The 26,193-nt window shown below is 48.5% G+C and overlaps 1 protein-coding gene and 1 long non-coding RNA gene across 5 annotated transcripts in view; one reads left to right on the top strand and one right to left on the bottom strand.

Annotated features, from left to right (window-relative positions):
* LOC118596273 overlaps nucleotides 1–7,199 on the bottom strand; it is an 85,022-nt gene extending 77,823 nt beyond the window's left edge. For all 3 annotated transcript variants that reach the window (XR_004946675.1, XR_004946676.1, XR_004946674.1), the window contains exon 1: nucleotides 7,066–7,199. This is a non-coding gene — a long non-coding RNA (uncharacterized LOC118596273). The remainder of the gene's footprint in view (nucleotides 1–7,065) is intronic.
* Nucleotides 7,200–10,271: 3,072 nt separating this feature from the next.
* Nr2f1 (nuclear receptor subfamily 2 group F member 1) lies at nucleotides 10,272–20,065 on the top strand. 2 transcript variants are annotated; one of them, XM_036206996.1, is made up of 3 exons: nucleotides 10,272–11,028; nucleotides 13,507–14,034; nucleotides 19,031–20,065. In XM_036206996.1, the coding sequence occupies exons 1-3, from the start codon at nucleotides 10,575–10,577 to the stop codon at nucleotides 19,309–19,311; spliced, it is 1,263 nt and encodes a 420-aa protein (XP_036062889.1). In that variant the 5' UTR covers nucleotides 10,272–10,574; the 3' UTR covers nucleotides 19,312–20,065. The 2 variants fall into 2 exon arrangements, with proteins under 2 accessions (XP_036062889.1, XP_036062890.1); XM_036206997.1 differs by lacking the exon at nucleotides 10,272–11,028 and adding an exon at nucleotides 12,618–12,793.
* Nucleotides 20,066–26,193: the final 6,128 nt, after the last annotated feature.

Below are 26,193 nucleotides of genomic sequence, written 5' to 3'. Positions count from 1 at the left end.
GGTCTCTTTGTCGACGCCCATCTAGAGTAATTAGCACATATGTTCTAAATAGATGATAGTTTTGTGAGCAATAAAGCAATTACCCATCCTTGGAGCTGACAGTTCCTCCAACTAAACTCCAACCAGCAGCTAATTGGAAAAGTCATTTCAGCTACATTGTCTGCAATTAGTCCTGCTAAACTACTACACCCCAACTTGCTGGTTTGAGGTTAATTTATTCAGCGTTAAATTTGCATGGACAAGCCTTTGCCACAAAGGGACTTGCCTTTTGCCCCCTCTGGACTGTACCCAGGAACTAAAGAAGCACGTGGGAGTAAACAGCTGATATCTGGAAACTAGGATGGCTTCTGGACCAAGGTGGGAGGGTGCCCCCCCCCCATCCAGTCTGAGCTTCAAGGTCAGTGTCCATGAGGCTGAATACCTACAGAGGAAATCATTGTTTCTTCTGAGCAAAAACCAGAAGAAGCCGTCAGTTTGTGCTATCAAAACCTCCACTGAAATTTTAAATCAAAATACAAAGAAAGCAAAGAGTTCTGGATCACACCCGTCCTCACATCCACCCAGGACCACCCCTACTGTCCCGAAGAGATAAATGTGAATCAAATAACACCCACCCAAGAAGAGCTCTCAATCCTCATCTGGAGGAAGCAGCCTCCAATTCCCAAAGTGTCTCCAGGAGAGAAAAGACTGCAAAGGTCAGGAAGCCTGGCTTCTGCCTGCTGCCAGTGACTCTGAGTATAAAGCCACTTCCCCCGGAAAAAAAACACGATTTCTCCATAACTTTTAACTTTCTTTTCTTTGCTGTTTCCCTTTTCCCTCTTTTTTTCTTTCCAGATCTTTTTCTTCCTTCTTTCCTAAAGTTAAACCTAATCGGTCCAGGATGTATGTACATTGAGTGGAAACAATTTGGTAAATGTTGGTTTGACGCCCCACCGGCACTTCCAAGTACCCACAGCTCAGATTCTTCTACTTCATTTAATCTTTAGTGGACAGGGCTGCCCCAGTGCTCCTGTTCACCAGGAAGCCCAAGGAAATATATCAGTTGGGGTTCAAAATCCTGGGAGGGAAAGAAGAGTTAAAGAGAGATAATCTGCCCCCACCCAGCTGCTAACTGCTGAGCTGCCACCTCAGCAGGCTGCTAGTAGAAGAGGCGGCTGAAGCCCCCAGTCTCTGCAGAAAGGGTATCTGTGTCAGGGAGCAGAGAGACTGGCAGCTTGACATGGGAACTTGTAGCCCTGGTAACGGAGTATTCCCCTAGAGGAATTTATAGCAGTGTCCCAGGCTTAGAATTCTGCTTAGAAGAACATGGAGGGGGGTGCTTCCTAGGGAGGAAAGACCCTTGCTTTCAGCCCTAGAAATCACATGTCCTTTTCTGGATAGCTATTCGAATTTCTTTTTAAAAGAAATGTAGCAAACCCAAAGGAAGATGCATTGAGTGCTGTTTTAGTCAGCCTGAATTTTACTAAAATAATTCTAGTTTTAAAATAATTTGTAATCAATTATCAGCCTCAAGAAGTTGAAAATATACATATAAAGGAAAAAAAACTTTCAATGAACTTTATGTTCCGCTCTTATTTTCCACTTATTTATTGTGCTTTGTCTAATTGAATTTGAAGCAAGAGAAATTGAAAGTAAAGAACTTGTTACCACTCTGCCCCACCTGTCACATCATCTCCGCCCTCTGAGGAGGGAGCCTTCTATCAGGTGACTTCTGGTGGAAAACAAAAAGAAAACAAGATGTCTTTCTAAAAGATTAACAACTGAGTTCTTATTTGTGTTTTTATAATACTTAAATTCGGCCAGAAACTGAGGATAAGAAAAAGCTTAAGGGAAAGCCAGCTAAAAGTATCACCCGATGTGGTGGAGAATTAAAACGTACACAAAGGGCAACAGAATCCATGCAACCCCTTCAGTGTATGAGACATATACACATACATCCATGTCCCCCCCCAAAAAAAAAAACACCCTAAGCTCATGTGTGCAAAGAAGCAGTCCTATGCAAGCTCAGCTAGCTGTCTGCAGACATGTATTCACTCCTGGAGCAAAGGCATTTTTGTTGCTCCCATACTTTCTTTCCATTAAGAGCGATTAGATGATGTCTATTCAAAGTTGCTGATCCAGAGAGAAAATAAGAGTAGATAAAAGGAGATTTCAAGTGACCTCCTCATCCCTTTCACACCAACCTGAGCCCTAGAATAGCCTAGGATCAACTAACACAAAAGCCCTTACTTTCTCCTTTCAGCTTCAGAAGATTTCATGCAAGGGGTTAACAATAAAACCTAGAACTACTCTGAGTTTTGTTAGGTCATGCATTTGGAATACTTTATTAACTCCTCCTGTGGATAAGCTATGTAGATTTTCTACCTCTGACATGGGAAAATAAAATATACATATCCCAACATAGGACATAATTATTTACTGTTCTGCATGGTTTGTATCAGTGATGTACTGTATTCATCCTTTTTCATTTAAACTTTACCTGAACCCTTACCCCCTCACATATGGAGGACACTGTAATAAACATGTCTTTCCACTGACAGTTTGGAAGAAATTATTAGGTTTGCTATTTTGATCAGTTTTCTGGTAGGTAAACACAATTGCAATAAGACTTCAGTCATAAGATCTGCTGGGCCTCTCCTCAGTCACTAGTTTATATCACAGTCAGTGAAGAAAACAGCATTAGAGATTTAAACCTATTCAAGCAGTCTTTAGTCAGTGAAATGTCCAACTCAGCTCTACTTCTGATGAGCTAATCCTGTAGTCAAAGAAATAGGTGCTCTGACAGGTAACTATTAAGAGAAATGATTATATAGCACAGTTGATTGTATTGTCAGGATACTCTAACAACCTTCAAACTCATTTCAAAACTTCAACTTTTCATCTAAACCAACCCATTATCTCTGAGAAGAATAGCCATGCAGTTATTCTTCAGCCAAGCCGGGCACTTAAAATAAAAGAATGTGTATTTTAACATAAAAAAGGCAACCTTCTTTCTTTCTTTCTTGCACTATTTCTTAGCTAGTCTAGACTTGGATTTTATGAAAGGTAAATATTTGGCTCTGGCTTCACTGATGTACTAGAAATGACTCACTTTTCCTCTTTGTCTGCATCTAAATGTCAGCTCTCACCTTACTCTCTTGCTGTCCCTCTCCCCCAGATTCCCAATCCTGGGTTCTCTAACTGGAAGCCCAGGCACACTGAGATGTCTCTCTTGTCTTTCCCAAAATATGTTTTATAAATGTCTTGGTTTGAGATAGAAAACTAAACCACTTACTAAGGTAAAGTTTTTTCTCTGAGGTTTTTGTTTGTTTGTTTGTTTGTTTGTTTTTTAAACTCAAAGATGACAAAGAAAAAATGCCTGGGTTACCAGAATACCATTGGGTGTGGAAGCCTACTAGTTCCAATACTCATTAAACCCCATGGGCAGCTAGGTCCATCTACTCAGGCCAGCAGAAGCCCAAATCCTAGCCTGGACTTTCCACCCTGGCTTTCATGTTGACAGAGGCATAACTTTTTACATTGGGCAGCTATAATGAAGACTGTAGTCAGGCTTGGGAATGAGGAAGAGATTTCTGATCTAGCTGGAGTATATTTATTTATTTTAGCTTTAGAAATTTTAAAACATTGGGTGGGCATTCCTGGACATCTCCCCATTGTTTCCCTCCAAAATATCTGTTCAATATCATGTAAAATAATCTTCTTCAACTGTATTCTCCCTGGCTTTAATCTCATGCCAAGGGAGACTACTTGATTTGATAACTTCAAAACAAGCTCTTTAGGAAAGGTCTACCTCAAGATCGGAGGAATTGACCTTTCTCAAAGGGTTTGCAAACATGTTCGTCACTCCACATGAGCTTGATAAAAGGGTTACTTCTGTCCTGTGGTTTCTCTAAACAGAATAATACTGTTTTAACGACTTAAGCGTATGAAAGTGGTGTACAAATTTTCTATACATATGTGGCCATTAGTCGGTTTCATTAGCTCTTCTTGAGCTAGATTTATGAAATGTTTCTACAAACTTTTTTTTTCAGTGTGACTTAACAAAAACCTAAAATGTATCTGATCTGGTGTCTTTCTGGAAAGCAAACTGCCAATGTGAAAGACAAAGGGTTGGTGAGGAATAGGTTGGCCTATTCCTACCTGGTAAAAGAGCTATGGAGGTTATGCAAATGGGGTAAAGAGACCACTTAAACTCAGGCTTTGGGACTTGGGTCACTAGTTCCCACTATATAGGCAGCCCCAAACTCTGCATTCCCCATACACACACACACACACACACACACACACACACACACACACACACACACACCAGTTACTCACCAGATACATGGCTGGAAAATCAAGGCTTTTAAAAGTGATTAGCACCCACCCATGATGCTAGAAGAGGATAAGGAATATGGTAAACTCACAGCTTAACCCAAGCTGAGGGCACCTTCTTATTTAATCTTGGTGGAATTGCCTGTGTGTAGAAGAAAATTGCAAAAATAAGGCTATGGATGAGGCCTTCCTGCAAGGCCCTTAGGGTCCCCAGACTTGTCTAACCAGGAAGGAGTGACCCAAGAAGTGAAGCACCATGTCCCTGCCTTCGACCCCACACTAGCAAGACCCTTAGAGTGCTGGGGCTAGGTCCACGATGGGTGATGGTCCAGTAACCATTTTCAAACTCTGTTTAACTTTCCCAGGGCGCTGGCTGGTGTGGAGCCAACAGTGTGGGTGAGAAGAGAGGAAGAATGGAAGGGAGAAAGATGGAAATCTCAACTGCTTTTTCTGTTCTTGCAGTTGAGTGAGCCTGGCTATGTTGTGTGGAATTTCACAGTTTGAGGACTCTGGCGCCCTTTAAAAAACATGAGCATTTTCCCTTAGGTGTCCTATCCAACCACAGATACTATGGCAAGTTAGACTGTTGTCAAACGACGACTTTAAGAAACAAAGCCAGACCTTCCCAAGCCCTGGGGTGACCAGACTGGACCCCTACCGAAGCCATTTTGGTGGAGGCCGCACTGTGTGCCTGAGCACAGGTGGGACTCTTTGGGTGTGCTGAGGAGCACAGAATCCGAAACCACTGAGTCCTGGGTGCTGCTGGAGCAAACTGAGTCTCATAGGTGGCTAAGGCCCTCCTCAGAAAGTCACTGCTTCATTCTATCTCCTCACAAGAGCCTGGAGACACTTGACTCCAAAGAACACAAGCCATCTCCCCTTTCCGAAAGCCTGAGGCTTCCCCCCTGTAGGTACCACCAACAAACAGCCTCCCATGCCTGCTTCTAGAGCTAAGGCTGAGAATTGCGATCTCGTTCAAGAGGAGCTGGCGGCTTCACCCAAGGCCTGAAGAGGCCGATTTCCTCCACTCTGAGGGACAGTCTGGGTCCCAGAGGCCTATTCACGAGTTTGGAAGCTTGGGGCAAGGAGGGGACGCGGGAAGGAGAGACCAAGATGGGTGGGCGATATTTCTCCCACTGAGTCTCTGCCGGTCCTTCAGCTTTGTTGCAGGACTTGACCTCCGACTAGCCCTTCCAAGCAGGGCTGATTCATTCAAGAGCCCACCCAGCCCCCCGGGCGCGGTCCCGAGTGTCAGCTCCCCACCCCCATCCTCGCCCGGCGAGCCCGCCCTGCGCGCCCTCTGACGCAAACGCGCGCCCCTGCCCGGTGCAGGCGCGCGGTGGGGGGGGGGGGGGGGGTAGGGGGAGCGCTCCGGTTGGTTTTAATTGAAGCTCTTCCTTTCACACACACAACCTAGGTCCCCACTCCTGGGAGGCGAACCCCTCCCCGCCCCCAGCCCGCGTGCGGAGTCTGGCTTTACTACCTCGTTGCTCTCCCGCGGCCGCCGCCGCCGCGGGTTCTCTGCTTGGGAGAACCGCGGATGTCCCCTTTAATCCGCTGACACTATCGCCCACATCAAACGGGCAGCCATCGATCGCCTTACTTTCCTGGCGGCGGCCGCGGCCGGCGGCTGAGCGCGGCTCCGCAGGTCCCGGCTGCTGCAGCGCGGCTAGGCACAGGTGCCCAGGCCAGCCGGCTCCACCGCAGCTCCCGCTCCGCACGCTGAGGGCTGACCGTGCGGGTTCAAAACCTGCTGCAGCCCCGGGGCCCCGGCCCACACACCCTTTCCCGCCTCCGCTGGAGGCGGCTCATAGCGGGGGCTGTTTTGGATTTGGCCCGGGTCCTCACCTCCGAGGAAGTGATGGGTGGAAAGGGTGGGCGATGGTAGCCCCCAACCAGGCCCAAGCGAAAGTTCTCGCGGTCCCACCTGGGCTGCCTGGACTACATTTCCAGGCTGCCCAAGCCGAGCGAATATTGCCTTTCTGCCCAACCACGTTCTCGAAGGGTAACAGACCCCAAGTTCCAAAGAAACGATTATCGTTTCGTTACTTGCCTGGTAGGGCAGGGCCCGGCCGAGTCTCGCTTCTGGTGCCCACCGTGCACAGTCCAGAGTCCCAGGGCGGCTGGACGGGTGGACCCGGCATCCAGCAGGCCTCCGGTTCCCAGACGCTTGCTTTTGCGTCTTCTCCCACTCTTCTGCGATTCCTCCCTCCCCCCAGCCTCCGTTCAGCTGCTCACGGCTCCGTCTCTGATTGTTTGGGGAGTAAATTTTAGAATTTCTATATAAACAGCGCTCTCTTGCTCTCTCTCCCTCTTCCTTTCTTCCTTTTTTTTTTCTTTTGTGTGTGTGTGGGGGGGGGTATTTTTTAATCATATCAATTTCACCTTTAAACTAACCGGGATACTTGATCACGAATCTTAGGGCTGAGGGGCTAAGGCCAGGAGCCCCTGTTACCCCCTGTCCGCCTCTCCATCCGCTGCATACAATGGGCCGCAGCACACAAGATGCAGGCTCCATTATTCCAGATAGGAGAGCTGTGGGGCACACATAAGAAAGTCTTTATTCTGCTCTTTAAAAAATTATCACTGGCCACTAAATGGTAGGTTCCAGAGACCAAGAAGTGTAAAGCGTACCCCAAACACGCAGAGCTTTCCAAACCCCTCCCTAGTGAGATTTAAAGTGGGAACTGTGTTAGAAACCAAACCCTACCTCTTCAACACAGCTTGGCCATTTACTTCCACCATTACCTGGGGGCGCTCGGAACGCTTGAGCAGAGACAAACTTTTACGCTCTCCCGAGCCGCGGGGTGGGCTGGCAAGAGGGACTCCCACTCCGGGCGGTGGCAGCCGGCTTTGTCACTCAGCTGCTCTGCGCCCGCCTGAGCCCGCTTAGGGAAGCGATCTTAAAATCGGGGGGGGGGGGGGGGGGGGTGCAAGTGTGGGATTGGAGAATATGTAACTAATAGAAGTATCGTTTTCGTTTCCCCCCAGTACGATCTTTCAAGGGGGAAAAAAATCCATTGAAAGAATTTTCAAAGTGCTGTCTTGGTTTGGAGAAAAGGCACTGGCTGCCTGTGGGGAGGGGAGCAGGGACTCGGCTGCCTGTCGCCTGGGAGCGGCTCCCGTCCGCTAGGTGGCAGCCGGACCTAGCGATTGCTGCAAGCCCGGCGGCGGGACCCGCTCCTCCGCCTGCCCCTCCTCCTGCGACCAATCACCTTCAGGAATGGGGTCTCGGTACCCCACACACAGGCGCGCGCGCGCGCGCGCGCGTACACACACACACACACACACACACACACACACACACACACACACACACACACACGACTCTGACTCCCTCCTCCTCCTCCTCTTCCCCCTTCGTGTCCCCCTCTGCCCGGCTCTCTCTTCCCGGTCTTCTCAGTCGTTTGCTCTTTTCCTGTAACTCTCAGTTGTGGGCACTAACAGCCGCCCCACGACGACATGAGGACTTACTAATGATTTGTTAATAATTATTGAAGCATTGTTTGGAGTTGGAGCATCCTGGGGATAAAAATGATGAAGAAGGAAAAACAGGATTGATTGGAAAGTTTATTTTAAGATCATCTTTGGGATGAATAGGAATCATCGATTCGGATCGAATTTGTGGCAGGAGCTGCAATTTTGAGTGTGCCTTGTCGTAATTACGCCCCCCAAACTATGATATACTTCAAATTTTTTAAACAAGGGGACTTTTTTAATAATATAAAATTAGCAGGATCCAGGCTAGGATTATGTTGAGTGTGAACGAAGATTCTAGACCCAGTATACTTCACAAATCATTAAAATGGTGGTTTCATTCTCATCAATTTTTCCCTAGCTTTTTCAGTGACACTCTACGCTCATAAAATCTAATTTTAAAAACTTTTCATAAGACATGAAATAATTTCTTTCTCATTCTCGTTTTTTCCCATCGCAACGCGTTCTCTTCCTCATCATCCCTTCCCCCTCGTGTGTGTGTGTGTGTGTGTGTGTGTGTGTGTGTGTGTGTGTGACCATACACGACCCATACTAATCAGGTCTCAGAGTAAATAGCAGCGCAGGGCGATCTCAATGTAAATTGCGCTTGTCAGAAGCACGCCCCCTCCCTCACTGTCTCTCCTCCTCCCCTCGACATCCCAGACTGTAGGTAGCTGGGGGGGGGGGGGGAGGGCTTTCCAACCAATGGCGTGCAGGAGGCTTGGCTAACCTTAGCCTCCCATTTTCTCTCCCCCCCATTCAGGGCTCTGACCAGTCAGTCGCCTTTGATTATCAGTTGCCAGCAGCCCTTCTCTTGGCTCCTTGACACGAGCTCCATATAAGGCAGCGATCTCCATAGAAACGTGTCAGTTTCAATAGTAGTGTCAAAGTTCACTATATACAGACATTCGCGCAGATCCCCCTTTCGGAAACATTGCTCTGAGTGTCCTCTCGTTTAAACGCCTTCAATTTTGTGGTCCCTTTCCTCTCCTCTCCTCCCTTCTCCTCTCCTCTCCTCTCCTCTCCTCTCCTCTCCTCCCTTCTCCTCTCCTCTCCTCTCCTCTCCTCTCCTCTCTCCTCTCTCCTCTCCTCTGCTCTCCTCTCCTCTCCTCTGCCCCTCTCCCTCCTCTCTCTCACTCACTCTCCTCTTGCCCTATCTCCCCCTTTCTTTTTCTTACATAGTCTACTAGTTGTCCCCCTTTCTCTTTCTCTCCCTCCTCCTTTTCTCTTTCACTCCTTGCCTGCAGAAGAGAGACTAAACTTGAAAAGAGAGAGAGAGAGAGAGAGGAGGAGGAGGAGGAGGAGGAGGAGGCACCCCCTGCGTATTCTTCTTATCGTTATTTTATACATATATGATTTTTTTTTGGAGGGAGGGTGTTGGTTCCCGGCTGAAGAGCACTTATTTAAAATACTAAAAAAAGAACATTTTTGGGCGATCTCCAGGGTTTTTTTAACTAGCTCTGTGTGTTATAGCAGAAGAAGCAGAAGAAGCAAGAAAGAGGAAAAGAAGAGGATTATTTATTCGACCTACTTTGGATGTCTCTCTCGCTTTCTCTTTTTCCTTTTTTTCTCAAGTATTTTCTTCTGATTTTTATTTTTTGCTATTTCGCTGTGAATTCGTCGCCGGCGTGAATTATCTCGTATTTTTTCTCCCCCTTCCGTCACCTCCCGAAAGAAGAAGGCAGAGAGAACCCGGCGCCACCCGCACAACAAAAAGAGCAAAGTGTGTGATCTTCCTTGCCGGCTGCCTCCCGCTCTCCAGCGCTGCCTTCCTGAATGGCTGGCTGCGTCCGGCCCTGGACCTGGCCCCCCGACACCCGAGCTCCCTGATCGTCGCCGGCGTCTTCGCCCCGCATCCTGCTCGGCTCTCCCCGCTCCCCGCACTCTTGAAGCCGGGCGAGGGCTCCCGCCGGGACAGCGGCGGCGGCGCGGGCAGCCCGGGCCTCGGCTCGCGCTCGGGCTGCGGCCCCGACTCCGGCTCGGACTCCGGCCCGGGCCCCGGCTCCTCCAGCGGCGCTCGCAGCAGCAGCAGCAGCCGAGGCGGCTTCTCCAGCGGCGCCTGCAGCCGCGACCTCCTCCTCCTCTGCCGCCGCCGCCCTCGCCGCTTCCTCTATGTTGGCTCAGCCCGCGCTCTGCGCGTAGCCCGAGCGGCCGGCAGGCGGGCGGGCGCCCGGCGCGGGTGAGCGAGTGTGTGTGCGAGTGTGTGTGTGCGCGGGGGTGCGGGCGAGGCGGAGGGCGAGTGTGTGCGCGCGCCGTGGCCCATGCCCGCCGCCCCCGGCGCTGCGCCCCGCGCCGCTCCCGGCTGCCGCCTGTGCCATTTCTGATTTTGCAACTTGGGGAAGAAGAAAAAAGCGAGAGAAGGGAGCTCGCTCGCCGGGGGGTGGGGAGGGGGGAGAAAGAGCGCGGCCCCCCCAGGAACGGAGCGCGGGGGGAGCGGGCGAGGGGAGCAGGGGTGTTGGGGGGGGAGACTGAGAGCCTGGGGGGGCTGCAAAAAGAGAGAAAGAAAACAGCAGGAACCACAACAAAACGCCAGCAGGGCGGGCGGGCGCGCAGCAGCAGCGGGGCGGCCGAGGCAGTAACGGCGGCGGCAGCGGCGGCGACGCAGGCAGAGGCCGGTGCCCGGCTCGGGCTCGGCTCCGGCGACCCCGGGGCGCCCGGTGGGCCCCCCGCCCCCCCCCCCCCCCCCCTTCCCCTTCCCCTTCCCCTCCCAGCGCGCCCGCGCGCCCCGCGGCCCTCGGCGAGCAGCTCGGCTCCCCCCAGCGCTCCCCGGGCCCAAAGATATGGCAATGGTAGTTAGCAGCTGGCGAGATCCGCAGGACGACGTGGCCGGGGGCAACCCCGGCGGCCCCAACCCCGCAGCGCAGGCAGCCCGCGGCGGCGGCGGCGGCGAGCAGCAGCAAGCGGGCTCCGGTGCGCCGCACACGCCGCAGACCCCGGGCCAGCCGGGAGCGCCCGCCACCCCCGGCACGGCGGGGGACAAGGGCCAGGGCCCGCCCGGTTCGGGCCAGAGCCAGCAGCACATCGAGTGCGTGGTGTGCGGGGACAAGTCGAGCGGCAAGCACTACGGCCAATTCACCTGCGAGGGCTGCAAAAGTTTCTTCAAGAGGAGCGTCCGCAGGAACTTAACTTACACATGCCGTGCCAACAGGAACTGTCCCATCGACCAGCACCATCGCAACCAGTGCCAATACTGCCGCCTCAAGAAGTGCCTCAAAGTGGGCATGAGGCGGGAAGGTGAATATTTCTTCTCTGCTTCTCTCCCTGCGCTTCGCCCGCCTCCCTGCTCTTTCTTTCTCCCTCGCCCGGGTGGTTGTGGCTGTGGGATGGGGCTCTTGTGGTCCCAGCCGGTCCGGGCTTCCCAATCCTCGCTGCCTTCCTCCCCCCGCTTCCCCCCCCCCTCCAGCTCGCTGCCGCTGCCTCCCCCTCCCGGCCTGCGCTCCTCTCCCCGGCTCCTCCACCCCTCCCGCTGCCTGCTCAGGATTGTGTCCCTGGGATCGTGAGCTGTGGTTTAAAAATCCCCTCCCTTCCTCTGTTGGATGTGCTCCGTCTGTGTCTCGCTCCCGCCTGTGTGTGAGGATGCTTGGGGCTGTGTTGGCATGAACTTGGGCAGGGGTGCTTATTTCTCGCAGAAAACTGTTTCCGTGTTGGTTGTTTATGTTTTTGTTTTTATTTTCTTCATTTCACTTTTCCCTCCACCTTACCCTGCCCTTTATTTGGAATGAGAGAGGGCTGGGGCTGGAGGACCCTGAACCCTAGATTCATTGCTGCCATCATCCTTTAGGAAGCTTAGCTTGGAAAAAGAGGAGAGAGATTTATTGCACTTGTAGGTCTAATTAGGGGGAGGGGGGCTTCTGGCCTGTTCACTGGTTCCCTCTCCTCTTCTGGGATCTGGGGCCGCCTCCTCCCGAGCTGTGGCCTTGTTTTCACCCCACTCCTTTGAAAGGAAAGTTTGTGACTGAACCCTGCCTTCATAGTTTTGTCATTTTTAGAGCTTGACGCTCGTTTTATTTCTTCATCAAACTCCACCCTCTGCTTAAATACTGCATACAAATTACAATTTACAACGGCATTTACCGATCCTTCTGATTTGGCTTTAATGCATAGACTGCAGCTGGCATAGGCTTCTGCGTCATTTAATCGATGTGTTGTATGGGTTTTTGTTTTTGTTTTTTATTAAACACAACTTTTGATGTTGAATTTGGATCTGCTTCATGTTCATGTGGCATGAGATGGAGCACTTTTCTTACAAATATATTTAGCGATTTATAGTTAAAGTTTATCTCCTGACAACCATTAAAGATATCTTATAGTCAAATTAGTGAACCAGTCAATTTTGCAAAATGTAGATTACTTCTTCTTGTAATTGACTTCAAAATTATATTTTATATGTCACAAGAAAATAAATTGAATTCCTTCAGATCTCAAGGAGAAGGCAAATATGACGACTTCATTTCTAGCTCCAGGGAGATTCTGTAGGCATCTGGAGGGGGGGGGGGACAACTTTGAATTGTGATCTCATTTAATTGAAAAATAACTGCCAAGTTCAAAACTATAATTAGAAAAGTATTCTCACCATTGTGTTTCAAGAACGCAAAGTGCACTGGAAGTCTCCTTGGAATTAGAACCAAAGAAAACAGTGCCCAACCTGAAACAGGAGAGCTCTGTGGACATGGACCTATCTCTACTAATTTGTTGGGGGTGAGAGGGAGAGTTCAGAAGCCCTAACTTTCCCTAAAGTTGTCTTTGTTTACATGGCAATTTAAAATGCTGGCACTGTCGAAGTAAAACATACACATTAAAAAAAAAAAAAAAAAAAAAAAACTTTGGTCAGCTTTAAGAACTCAAAGCATGCTTACGTTTTGCATTCAGATGGTTAATGAATCCAGTGTTTTTGCAGTTGCAAGCTCGTGCATTCACTGGGCAAAAGCTGGCTGCAGTGGTACCGCGCAGGACAGACATTAATTCTATTCCCTACTTTTTTCAATAATGTTTGGCTACTGTAAGTTCAACTTTTTCTTGAAATATTTCAAATTTCTGTTGCTTTTAATAATGAGAACTTTGTATGGGGCGAGCAGGAGCTGGGAAGATGGGAGAGGGTTGTGGGATGCTTACTCTCTGGTCAAAAGTTGTAAGTGGTCAGTAAGATATGTAACTTGTATCTCTTTTAAAGATAATTCTGTAGCGCTTTAGAGATTATGGGAACATTTTATGCACCGAACGCTGCTGCTTAGCAAGTAAAGAGTGCATTAAGGCTTGTGCCTCGTACTACAGCCTTTCTTGGGTTTCCCTTTTTTTTTTTTTTTTTAAACAAAAACAAAAACAAAAAAAAAAAAAACCTTCGATTTGTATCATTCTGGAAGGATGAATGGGGTTTCATTTATCTGTGTGTTGTTTCTTAGTAGCTGGGGGGTTGGGTGGTACTTCCTTGGCCAGGCAGAGCTAGGGGCCCTGAAGTCAGGCCTAGTTCTTTCCTGGCTGAAATAGCCAGGGTTGCGGGCTATGGATGAACACATCGAGCCGGTCAAGGCAGAGGGCTTCACCCCAGATCTCCCCAGATCTCCTGGCAATGTGGTCTGTGAGTAAGAGCCAGCAGGAGAAGATGCGTGTGACTGCCGGAAAGAACTGCATTGCGTTGGGTGCGCGCTGCGGCTCGGCGATGTTCACAAGCCCCCTGGATGCACATTGCCTCTTTTCTCTCTTTCTTTTTGTCAGCGGTTCAGCGAGGAAGAATGCCTCCAACCCAGCCCAATCCAGGCCAGTACGCACTCACAAACGGGGACCCCCTCAATGGCCACTGCTACCTGTCCGGCTACATCTCGCTGTTGCTGCGTGCAGAGCCCTACCCCACGTCTCGTTATGGCAGCCAGTGCATGCAGCCCAACAACATCATGGGCATCGAGAACATCTGCGAGCTGGCCGCGCGCCTCCTCTTCAGCGCCGTCGAGTGGGCCCGCAACATCCCCTTCTTCCCGGATCTGCAGATCACCGACCAGGTGTCTCTGTTACGCCTCACCTGGAGCGAGCTGTTCGTGCTCAACGCGGCCCAGTGCTCCATGCCCCTGCACGTGGCGCCGCTGCTGGCCGCTGCGGGCCTCCACGCTTCGCCCATGTCCGCGGACCGCGTCGTGGCCTTCATGGACCACATCCGCATCTTTCAGGAACAGGTGGAGAAGCTCAAGGCGCTGCACGTCGACTCTGCCGAGTACAGCTGCCTCAAAGCCATCGTGCTGTTCACGTCAGGTGAGGATGCGGTCGCGGGGAGGGCAGGCTGTGCGGGGAGCTGGCGCGGCCACCGTGCGTGCGCCGGGAGCCTAGCTTCCCGCATCTCCCGCGCCGCCACTGTCGCTGTGAGGCTCGGCCCTCACCCCACCTTAGGCCTGCCCAGGGTCTGCAGCCCCTGTGCGTGGATGTCGCGGGCCGAGCCGCTGCCATCTTGCGAGCTTAGCGTTACTGGAGCGGAGGAAGCTCCGGGGAGGCCGGCGGCCTGGCCTGATGGCCTGGACCCCCGGGCGGCCTTAGACCGAGGCGACGGTCTGGGGAGGGGAGAGGCAGTACGCTGTGGATAGTCTGGCTGCGTGTGTGTGTGTGTGTGTGTGTGTGTGTGTGTGTGTGTGTGTGTGCCAGAGCTCAGCGTTTCTGGGGGAGGAACGATAGAGAAGGAAGAGAACGTGGGAAGGTGGCTTCCTACTCTGTGTAGCACTCTCCTTGGATGAGTTGCCCGACAGTGAGACACAGACAGAGGCGGAAAGAGAAGAATACGCACAAATAAATCATAAATAATCCCGCTTTATTGCTGCCTGATTTTCCCTTATCGGAAACCATTCATGTTTGCAGTTGCTGGGGTTATTGAGGGTCGTAAAAAACGGATTCGATCTAAACAAGAATGATAAAAAACAAAAGCAATACTGTAAAGCCCGCAAGCATGAGAGGTTTGCGGGCCGGGAGATAAATTTCATAGCTATGCAAAACACACGAACATTGGAAATTTAAAAGGATGCCTTAAAAATATCAAATTAAGTGTAGGCGGTGGTAGCACGCATGTTAACAATCTCTCTTATGATAGATGGTTCAAATTAACTTCCAGGAAAGTGCATTAACGTTGCCTTTGAAGGGCTCTGGTCTAAGCGTGTGAGAACACTACCCGCCTTTTATTATTGGAACCTGCAAGAGGGAAACATGTAAACACCAGGGACAGCAGGTAACAGCGGAAATACAAACAAAGCCCGAAGGACTCTGGTGGGGGCAGAGCTGCTTAGATGGGCCTTGGGCCTTGCCCACTATGAGTAAGGTTAGCTGCGATTTTACTACTGTTATTGGTACTATTGTTTTTAATTCCTCCATTAGGAGAACAAATAAACCATTCTAATAAACCTATCCTAGAGCCAGGCCCTCCAAAACCAAATTAAAACCATCCTTGAGCAGAGATAGCAAAAATCTCTTTCCTAAGGCCTTGCTGAACAGTAAGCAGTGGGGTAATATATCACTATTCCTTGACTTCCATGCATGAAGAATCATATTTACATTGTATCAAAATGACTCTTAAATTTGCACAATATTGTAATGTGGCAAACGTAGTATTAATATCGATCAGAACAGCAGATAATTTATTTAGACAAGAGCAGCTCATTTGTATGCAAGGTGGCCAGAGCCATGGACTTGGGCCGCTCCCCCACCCTCTTAACTCCCAGCGCAAATGCGGGTCTACTAGTGAGAGAGAGAGAGGGCTATTCTCTGCAAGGTGCAAAACTTAAAACAAATGGAAGATTTATTGAACAGATTCCTCAGTGTTTGAATGCATTTTGTCTTAATAAGTCTTCTTGATGGAAATGTGTTTTTCAAAAGTGACAAAGAGCCTGGGAAGCAGCGACCAGGATCCTTTGACTCTGGCAGGCCTAGGCCTTGCTGGCGCTCTGCGCTCTTCTATCCATGGCCTTAGCCAAATCCATCGGAAAGGAGCCAGCGAAGAGAAGCTAGGGTTTAAAATCTCACCCAGCAAAGAGTCTTAAAGCAGACGTGTGACTTGGAGCTGGACAGAGGTTTTCTCAGGAAAGGTCTCTCTTCCCCTTCCTGGTGTCCCTGAAGTTCTCTGAATCCCTTCAACTTTGCTGATTGTATGGGTTCCCAGAGAGAGGCCTAGGGTTGTGCCGGGCTTCAGGGAACATTGAAGAATTATGCAGGCTTTACTTATAAATTTTCCATTCTAAAGCATTCCTGTGAAAAGTTCTTTTTTTAAAAAAAAAAAAAAAAAAGTTTTCCAGAGAAGTTTTTGAACCATGTCTTCAAGGTGCAAAGGGTGCTGAGAAGTGAACAATAACAATGTTTCGTTGGGAAATCTCAGGCAGAGTATCTGAAAATGGAAACAGAACTGTCAGTAGTAATTCACCCACCTCCCTTCCATACAGAACATTTCCACTTTTGACTAAACTTGTTTTGATTGCTAGCCAGAAGGGAATTCATGGGAAGAAGGGAATTCACGGGAAGCCTTCTCAAAGTCATCCAACTTTTAAGGAAACTTAGAATGATGGAAAGAACCGTTTTAGACATATTGTCCAATGTGGCTCGCTCTGGCAAGTATTTGAAGCTGGCATGGGGGTCCCCCGTGGTGGTTTTCACATTTGGCCTCCGGATGGTATGTTTAATCCTTAATATTCTGGACAGCATCCAAAGACTAGGTCATGACCTGAACTTGCTTTAAAAAAAATTCTTTAATTCATATACCTCAATATTCCTTCAAATAAATGAGACCGACTCTGAAAAGAACCATCTAGTTAACATAAATACAATAAATCCATTTTCAGCACAATAATAACTTTGATTTCTAGTTATGGCAGCTGATTACATCTATATTTCCTGAACACTAAACTCTTCTGAATGCACAACATGAAATACATTCTCTGCACTACAAAGGCTAAGCCAGGAGGGCCTGAGCAGTAATGGTTATTTATTTACATAATTTCTTTTCCATATACTGTAGAAGAATTATTGAAGGTTCCCACATTGACACTACCATATAAAAAGTGAGACATGGATTTTGTATATTCTGTCTCCTTTTCTTATCTGGAATATAATTCATCAAGGGCAAATATGTACTAAATTACACCCTTTGCTCACCTCTCCTTGCCACCATACCCCACCAATTGATTCGAGCACACACACTTGTCCACAGATGGGAGAATTCTGCTACAGGGTGAATGACTACTGAGTGTGTGGAACTGGGCCAGAACTAGGACTCCAGTTGGATGACTGGTACCTGAGAGGCAGACCCACCTACAGAAATTCCATCTCAAAGGTGGAAGCAGCCAGTGCAGGACCCTAGTGTACCTGTGCAGCCTTCTTCTTCTTGGAGTCACCTATGTGGGAGTGAGGAAGTGAACTTGTAACCTGGGGGCCCTAATGTTTTACTGACCTAAGGACATGTCATATGGACTTTTAAAGGAAAAATCTGTTGGGATATCGGTAGATATTTCTCATATTGTGTTGTCTGTGGCTGAGACTATTGCATGGCATGAGGGACAGAAAATATATGCAACTCAAGATATATGTAAATACAATATATGTTTGATGGCCATTCAGCAAGGCTATGCTAGAAAGCAGGCCCCAGGGCAGATCTCAGAGTCCCCACTCTAAGCAGTGAAGCCCCAAGTGCTCCTGGCCCGGTGGTACAGGCCATAATAATCTGCCTGGCTTTCTAACTCAGACCAGTGTGGGTGTACTGCACAAGCTGGGTAGAGTAATTAGACATCTGAGAGGAACCCAGTCTGGAGCTGAGGTCAGAGGAGACTTGCCTCAGAAGTTTGTGAGTTATCTAGTTTTATTTATATGTTTGCTTGAGGCCGTGCCCTTGTAGATGAAGGTGGTACAGTGCTTGTGACTCCAGCTCTTGAACTATAAGGGTGCACAGCATGGAAACAGCGGGCACAGATTTGGTTTTGAATAGTTTGTTTTCTTGGGGGTCACACTTCCCCATATACAGTGTCCTTTTACAGGTGGTATCATACATAAATCCCTTCCTCCATCTATATATTAGCAAACTATGTCTTTTATATCTAGTCAACCTCCTGACTGGCTAAGGGTTCCTCTGTGATCTCCCTGATTTTAAAACATGCATTATTAATATTAAGAAGTAGCATAGAGTGTAAGGGGAAGTTTCCCTCTGTTTCTCTAATTCCATGCTCCTCTTCCTTGGCTGGGACTTGGTTAGTGGATATAGGGTAATCTGCTCTCTTGAAATATTTTTAGAGGACCGAAAGGGCTTTGGTTGGTTTGAAATCAGCACCAAGGTCTCCAGTTGCCACCATTGTATGAAGGTGCCTTGTCCCTTTTCCCCTAGTCCTGCTGCAGGAAACCTATCTCTCCCCCACTTCTGAGACAGAAGCACCAGCTGCCTCTAGTCTAGCTTTGTGTCTGATCACTGTAGATGTGTCCTTTCTGCAGCTTGGATTAACTGAGCCATGTTCCTCCTGATTATGATGTAGCTTACAGAGATGTGACTGGTTTTCCATTTCTTGATCTAAGGAACAGAGAGAAGTATCACTCTCACTGAGGATTTGTTGTGGAGTCCTTGCTTGCATATACAGTTGATCTCAAATCCTATATTGCTATAGCATGGGCTTGATCTGATTCTCAGTTCTGACAGCTCATGATCCCTTACCTCCTGCCACGAGTATTCACTACACAATCTAGCTTCTCCTTGAGCTTGCTGGCTGGGGTCATTTCCATTTGAGAGGAGATTCAAAGGAGCCTCTTAAAACTGCTTCCAAGGCTGCACATTTCTTTGGGGGTCCCAAGTACTCCAAAATCAGGAGGGAAAGGGGCAAATGCTTTTCTTTTAATGAGCACAACCAGAAAGATTCTCCCCTACAGGAGAGAACAGGTTGCTATCCACAGCAAACATGGATTCACCATCGTATATTATTTAATCCAAAGGTGAAAGAGGAAAACAAAGCGGGTGGTGAGGTTGTACTTCTGTGTGTGTGTGTGTGTGTGTGTGTGTGTGTGTATGTCTCTCTCATGTTCCCCTAGGCATGGGGAGGTGGATTTATTTTTATTTGTGTGGTGGATGGGAAGAGAGAATGGCAGAGAAGGGAGCAAAGAGGCATAGAGGGAAGGATTTATTTTCTTTTTCTTCTACTTCTTTTTCCTTTTCTCCTCAAAAACATTAATGGCCGCGTGCCTTTCCTGCTCACTAACAGTCTGTCCCCTTTCCCGTCTCTCCTTCCTGTGGCTGCTCTGGCAGATGCCTGTGGCCTGTCGGATGCTGCCCACATCGAAAGCCTGCAGGAAAAATCGCAGTGTGCACTGGAGGAATATGTGAGGAGCCAGTACCCCAACCAGCCCAGCCGCTTTGGCAAGCTGCTGCTGCGATTACCCTCTCTTCGCACAGTGTCCTCCTCTGTCATCGAGCAGCTCTTCTTCGTCCGCTTGGTAGGTAAAACCCCCATCGAAACTCTCATCCGAGACATGCTGCTGTCCGGGAGCAGTTTCAACTGGCCTTACATGTCCATCCAGTGCTCCTAGACCTGGGCGTTTCCACCTGCCCCTGTACCTCACCCTCTAGAGACTAAGAGGACTCACCCAGACCAAGGACTCAGAAGCCTTGGGGATGTGGTATGATGGCCCAGGCAGGCCAGGCAGAGGGGAGGAGGGCTGGGGACAAGGGCAGCCTACTCTGCAGGAATGCAGTCTGAGCTGAGGACTAGGAGAAAAAAGACTTACTTAGGGTCTGATGTAGAATGTAAGTACATTGGAGAGGAAAGGAAAGGACCTCGTGTCTGGCGAGAAAATGAAAACAAATTTTTCGAAGAGAGGACCATGAGAAATTTAATAAAATAGAAGGACTCTACTGGACCTTCCAGGGTTTATTGTGGATGGATGTGGATATATTCTGTACAGAAAACAACTCATATGGAAGTGGACTGAATCCTATGTAGAAACACACACACTGAACATTGTTATTCATTTTGTAAAATACTAGTCTTTATTTTCATTTTTGTAAAATTTAAACATCGTATGCGCATAAAGAAAAAAGGAACAAGATTAGGGGAAAATAACATTTTCCAAATAATTATAAAAAATGTCCTGTGTCTATGTATCTATATCTGTTTTGTATTTTTTTCTGGTTCCAAACCAGATTTCCTGTGATTCTATACTAATAATTTTTGATATAACCCTTTGCTTCTTATAATGAGTGCGATATATGTTGTCGAGGCTGTTCTTCAAGAATTAAAATTGAAGTGAAAATTTAAACAAAAATAAAAGAATTTAGCAAAACCCATGTGTCTGGTTACTTGAACTATACCCTCAGAGCAAAAGAAACCCCTGAATAATTTCTGTCTTGAGTATTGTTAGAATCTGGATTTTTGAGAGGGAGAGGGGACTTCTAAGGCCCAGTACTAAGGTTGCCGCATCTGTTTCTTACAACAACCACTGCATTACTTTTGTAAAGCTGATGAAAAGGCCAGGCTGTGTGGGATGGTGTCCGAGGGGAAGGCAAGAGCCTCTGTGGCTGACAGTCTTTGTGATTCCATTCCAAGGGCAGCCCTGAGCACAGCTAAGGCAGAGAGAGGATGGGGCAGGCTGCCTTGCCTTTGGGGCACAATTTCCAGGCAGTAGACCTCCCAGGTCCCCTCAGTGACCCAGTGTCAGCTCACCTAGACTCTAACTGCAAAGGTGGGGAACTTCCTGAGCTGGGGAGAATTTGCAAAGGCTTACCTAGCAGACCTGGACCAGGTGGAGGGAGGATTCCTCAAAACTTTTGAGTCTGGATGTGCCACTGACTCTAGGCCTTGCCCCTCCCTGCCTCTGGGCAAGAATTGGGACATCAGCACCAGGAATTTTGACTTTGCTCCCCCTGTGCTCCCTGGAGATCTACCTACTTATGGTTTGCCTTTCTCTCCGGCTCCTGTCTGGAACTGGTGCTCTGGTATGTGGTGGTGGGTGGACAGAAGCCACCCACTACCACTCCCTACCAACCCCTCCCCCATGGTACCTCAAAGCTGGAAGCAGAGTCAGGAAGCTGAGCTGGATTGGGTTCTTCCTGAAAGTGCCACTTGGACCCTAGTGACCCTTGGAGCAGAGATACCTCTCCTTGAGGCATCCAGCTGGGCGTGCTTTGAGGGGCAAGCTCTGTGACAGCCTTCAGAGTATGAATGTTTTATGGGATCCGAGTAGGAGCTGTGAGAACACGTACTGCCAAGGGAGCACTTCCTTAACGTATTAATAAAGCCAGATCTTTAAAAATAAAACCTCTCTCTCTCTCTCTCTCTCTCTCTCTCTCTCTCTCTCTCTCTCTCACACACACACACACACACACACACACACACACACACACATCCCCCACTCCCTGGCCCCAGACAGACTTCCATGAGGCAAGAGCTCACTTTCAGAAATCATCCCTAGTCTTGTGCTTTCATTTTGCTGTATATAGGTTCCCATTCTTAAGCGAGCCCCACCTGCTTGACAGTCTGCTAAGCAGGACGCCACTGTAAGTCAATGGTCTCAAACCAGGCGGCTAGATGACTACCTAAGCGCTGCAGCTAGGCAGGCTGGTCGGGGGCGTGGAGCCTTTGGGCCTACAGTCACCTTCCTTCAGTCTGGACACCCAAGGCACAGGAGATGGAAAGATGACTGTTTTTTAACTCAGGGGACTCCTAAGAAGTACTGGGAACCCTCATAGACAGGCTAGTGGCAGAGTGTGGGTTCAAGGGTAGACTGCAGCTGGGGCAGAGTGGGAGGGGAGCCGAGCTGCCAGGAGAGCTCACTGATCTTTCCTGCTCTCTTGAAATGAGATGTAAATATATTCATTACAATGTGATCCCTATGATGAAAACAGATAAACATTTTTCGTTGTTCAGAAATGTACTTTTCAATTAATTTCAATATGGAGGCCCAAGCACAAGATGCCTAGTGCAGAAAAAGGCGGACAGCACAGGTCCAAGACCCACGAGGCACTTCCTCAGGATTCCAGAGAGTCAGTGGTCATTTGACTCTTGCTGACTGGTGGGGTCAGCAGGGTGCTGGGGAATCCTAGAGACTTTTGCAAGCCTGAGTCCAACTCCCAGCCATTCCACGATGTGGAAAGATGTGCAGGCCTCCCTAGCGGCACCTCCAGGAGCCAGGAACCAAGAAGGGAGAAAGAGGAAGCAGGGATACGTGCATGCCCACCGGTCTGTCTGGGAATTCCCAGCGCTAGTTTTTTCTTCCAACCTGTAATATATAAGGAGAGAAGGTTGTGTTTCTGGAATCAGAGATGGAGGGAGGTCTCTTCCTAAGATAGAGGAGGACTCTACAAGACTTGTGCACCCATGCTAGGCTGGACAGCTACTTGAACTCACAAGCTTCCCACTTTCGGAGCATAGAACACAGACACAGACACAGACACACAGACACACACACACACACACACACACACACACACACACACACACACACACATCTGCTCCCCCTGAGGGACTGTTGAGGAACCAAGACAGGGGCCCAAAAACTGCTGTAGTAGCCTACTAACAACAGGGAAGTGCCCTTCTATAGCCAGGGAAGCATCCTGTTTCCTGGCTGGTCTTAGAGGGTGCACGTGGGGCCAGGCCAGCGGCCTCTGGCTCTCAGCGCCGGGAACAGGTTCCTATAGTGGCCGGACTGCCTGAGTTGTGCATTTTGTGCTTTCTCTGGCTCTAGTAGTTTCTATGCCCCTGGGACTGAATCCGAAGCGAGGTTGAGCTCCTTCTCCTTGGGTGGCCCGCTGGAGGGCCCTCAGTATTGAGCCACTTTCATGTTAGGCGCCAGGGGGAGCCATGGATGCAGGGTGTGAGTGTCAAGGTCAGTGTATGGCTCCCGAGGATTAGCAGGAGCACCTGGACCCCAAAAATTGGGAAAATGGAGACTAGCTAACCGAGCACGGGAAAACAAGGGTTCCCCGGAGTCAGTGGAAACTCAAAACTGAAGGCAACCAACGTAAAATGACTTCTATCTCCAAATTACCCATTTAGTTAGGATTAATGCTCTTTTATAATCCAAACACTTGCTGGGCACCCAAGAACTTGAGGGACTTCAAAATAGATTTAAATAAATTACCTTAGCTGAAACTTTGAGAAATCGCTGGGGAAACCAGGGTATGCCTTTGCAGCTCAGGTGACAATGCAGAATGGGAAGGTATGACCTTTGACATGCTCTGTTCTTCCCACACCAATTCTGATTCGGCATCAGGCTGGGTGAAAGAAAGCCCAGAAACAGAGATGTGGATCCTTTCCTGTTCATCTTGAACTTCAAGACTCTGACCCTCCTTAATAGGGGTTGGAGCTTCTGGCAGCAGCGTGGGACAGGGTCTTGGAGACTTTACAGCCCAGCCTTGGTATTAGGGATGCTGGGGAGCTGGAACCCAAAGCCAAGCTCTTTAGGGCAGTGCAAAAAAAATTAAATAAGTTTGTTTTTGAAAATGTTCTTTCTCCTTTTATCCATGCATAGGCAGCCCTTCTCTTTCTACCCTGGCTGACTCATGTCTGGGATGTTCTGTTCCCCAGAGCTCCCTGTTCCCCAGGGCATCACCTAAACGCCCTGCAAGTTGGGACCACGAGAAGTGGGGGAGTGAGAGAAGGACAGGGGGACACAAGTGGGAGCCAATAAAACTCTTGTTAAAGGGCCTGTTCAGGATCTGTGGCATCACTGGGCTTTTTACTTGGGAAGCCAAAGAGTCCTATTCCTAAATGAGTTAAAGACCCATTTACCTCTGTCGTGTTCTATTCATCAAGCCACAAGTTGAGAGTTCCTAACATGAAACTATTTGTTTGCTTACACAACCAGCTGGGTGCAATTTCACGTCTGAGATATCTATCTGAAAGCGCCTCTCATTTATTATCTCTTCTTGTCAGGGAATCCATTTTCCAACTCCTCCTCCCCCTCCAGAGTTTGTTTATTTACATATTTATTTATTTATCATCGGACATCTTTGCTTGGGGAGGCCCTCTCCCCAGGGAGCAGAGGCTTGGGGCTCAGGGCCTACTGGGCCCAAGATCTTGGACCAGGGAATAATAGTGGTTTGTCAGCTGTGACTGCTGCTGTGACCCCAGCTGGCTAGGAAACAAGAAGTGGAGTGGGCCTGTGGGCCAGACCCAAAACTGCCGGGCAGCCTTTCTACTTTGAAGTTCTCCCTGCTTACTCCCCCCAAAGAAAGCTTCAAACACCTGTGCAAGGGATAGAGGTAGGTGCAGGACAGGGAAGTAAAACCTGGATTCTTTTCTGGAGATTGTGTTCGGAGATTCGGATTTGAGAGATACTTTGACAAAGCCTCATCTGCTTCCATGTGGCCAATTTCTTCTTCTGGGGCCAGATCGCAGAGTGAGTAACCAAGATGTAAATAGTAGTGTGATGGGTTGGGGGAGGGGGCAGTGCATTTATTGTGTGTGCAGAGGGGGACAGACAGCACGTGGTTTCAATTTTGAAGCACAAAGAAATAACATGCAATGCAGAAAATAGGTTTATGAATGTAATTGAGAGGAAAGAAAACAATTAACACAGTGGAAGGTTGCACATCAGAGTCCCCACCCCTTGCTTTCCCTTCTACCCAAATTTGAGAAATCCAGTTCATGTAAAATAGAGTGGGTCTAGGCAGTTGGATCCTGCTGGCAAGAGAACCCCTGATGGGAATCTCAGTGATAGCTAAATAATGACGCCACATCTTCTGAACTGCTAAGGCTTCTTCTAACTAATCTGAAAGCAAGGGATCAAATCCCCAATCTATCCTATAAAATACCCTCAATTCCGAAGAACGAAAAGAGACGTGTGTGTGTGTGTGTGTGTGTGTGTGTGTGTGTGCACAAGAGGGGGAGGGACACACACACACACACAGAGAGAGAGAGAGAAAGAGAGAGAGAGAGAGAGAGAGAGAGAGAGAGAGAGAGAGAGAGGATTTCCTTCTTAAAGAACAAGCTGGTCTCTGCAAGCTATCCTATTGTGTTGATTTAGGAAGACATTTGCTGTATATAACATTTAAGGCTGATAATATCATTGCACCGCCAGATAAATAAAGCTTTGGCCCAATAGTGGGGTCAGCGATCGATCTCTGGGCTCAGAGGGAAAAGGCGAGACAAGGTCGGCAGGATGCTCTGTCTGTGTGCCTGTCAGCCAGCTTGCAGGACCCCATGTGTGTGAGCATGAGCGTGTGCTGTGCGAAGCCAGAACCTAGTCTTAAGCTGGCCAATAGGCTCATTAGCATTCCTAACCCATGGACCTTCGCTGACAACTACCAGAGACATCCCGCTCACCACCAGCCCTTCTCTCCTTTTGTCTTCAGATCTGGAAGGCAGAAGAGAAAAAGATTTTTCAGCAGAAGCTGGAGTCTGAACTTCTATGTGACTGTTGGCGATTCAGTGTGTGTGTTTGTGTGTGTGTGTGTGTGTGTGTGTGTGTGTGTGTTTCAAGAAAGGCCTACCAGTATTTTGCATCATCTCTCAGCCTGCTTGTAATAACTTCCCTTTTCAAGAAGGAACTTTTTTTCTTTTTTCTCTAAACATGTAACAAGCTTGTTGAAAGTCCAAGTTTAAATGAGAGAGAAAATCCCCTGAAAACATTTTGCAATTTCTCCTTGTTGACAAGTAGAGAGGTGGGTGTTTGTGTAAAACTGACCCTTCAGTTAAAGAGGGCTGGGACACAGCAATCCGGCTGTTCGGCTTTGGCTTCTGCTCTGGTTTGTTTTGTGTCCTCGACTCCCTGCTTGTTATTTTGTCACTCCCCATTGTTTTAAAGTGAAGAACATTTTTTAAAAGTCTCACAGAAGCTAACTTTGTATTAACTCAAGAAAACATAATTGTAAAAATATACTCACTTGTGCAGTTTTAACTGTCCTTTTACTTAAGGGGTGGGGTCTTTTTTTTTTTTTTTTTAACTAGGTCTCCCAGATTCAAATCTGTACTCACTTTACTATCCTAGGTTCTGTTCCTTGAACTCTGCAGAGCTGGCCAGATAGTTTTGCATTGGAGTGTACAAATTATTCCATGTTGACAGATGTTTGTCACTTAGTAACTTCTTTCCAGGTTTCTCCCTCCCAGCCTTCTTTCCAGCCCGCTTTGTTGTTAAAATATGCATGTCTCTCACTGGAATGCTAGTCACGAGTGCAAACTTTGTGTCCAACCTCCCACATGAAATGATCCCTTTAGAAGAAACTCGATATGTCTCAATCTACACTTCACTCAGAGCCCTTGGTCCTGGCCACTCACATACTAGTCCAGGATCCAAAATAACTCAGCAGACACAAATTTCCAACTAAAACTCCCCTCGAAGGTCTCCCTGGGAAGAAATATAGCTCCTATAATTAAAGGAGGCCACCGCCGGAGGGGGAATGCAGCCTGCAGCCAAAACCAAAGAAAGTAAGAGTTTTCTTTCTTTGCTGATTGAACCTGGATTGTGGAGGCC

The sequence above is a fragment of the Onychomys torridus genome, chromosome 15, assembly GCF_903995425.1.
Source record: "Onychomys torridus chromosome 15, mOncTor1.1, whole genome shotgun sequence".
Classification (NCBI taxonomy): domain Eukaryota; kingdom Metazoa; phylum Chordata; class Mammalia; order Rodentia; family Cricetidae; genus Onychomys; species Onychomys torridus.
This window is presented reverse-complemented; position numbering and strand designations above follow the sequence as displayed.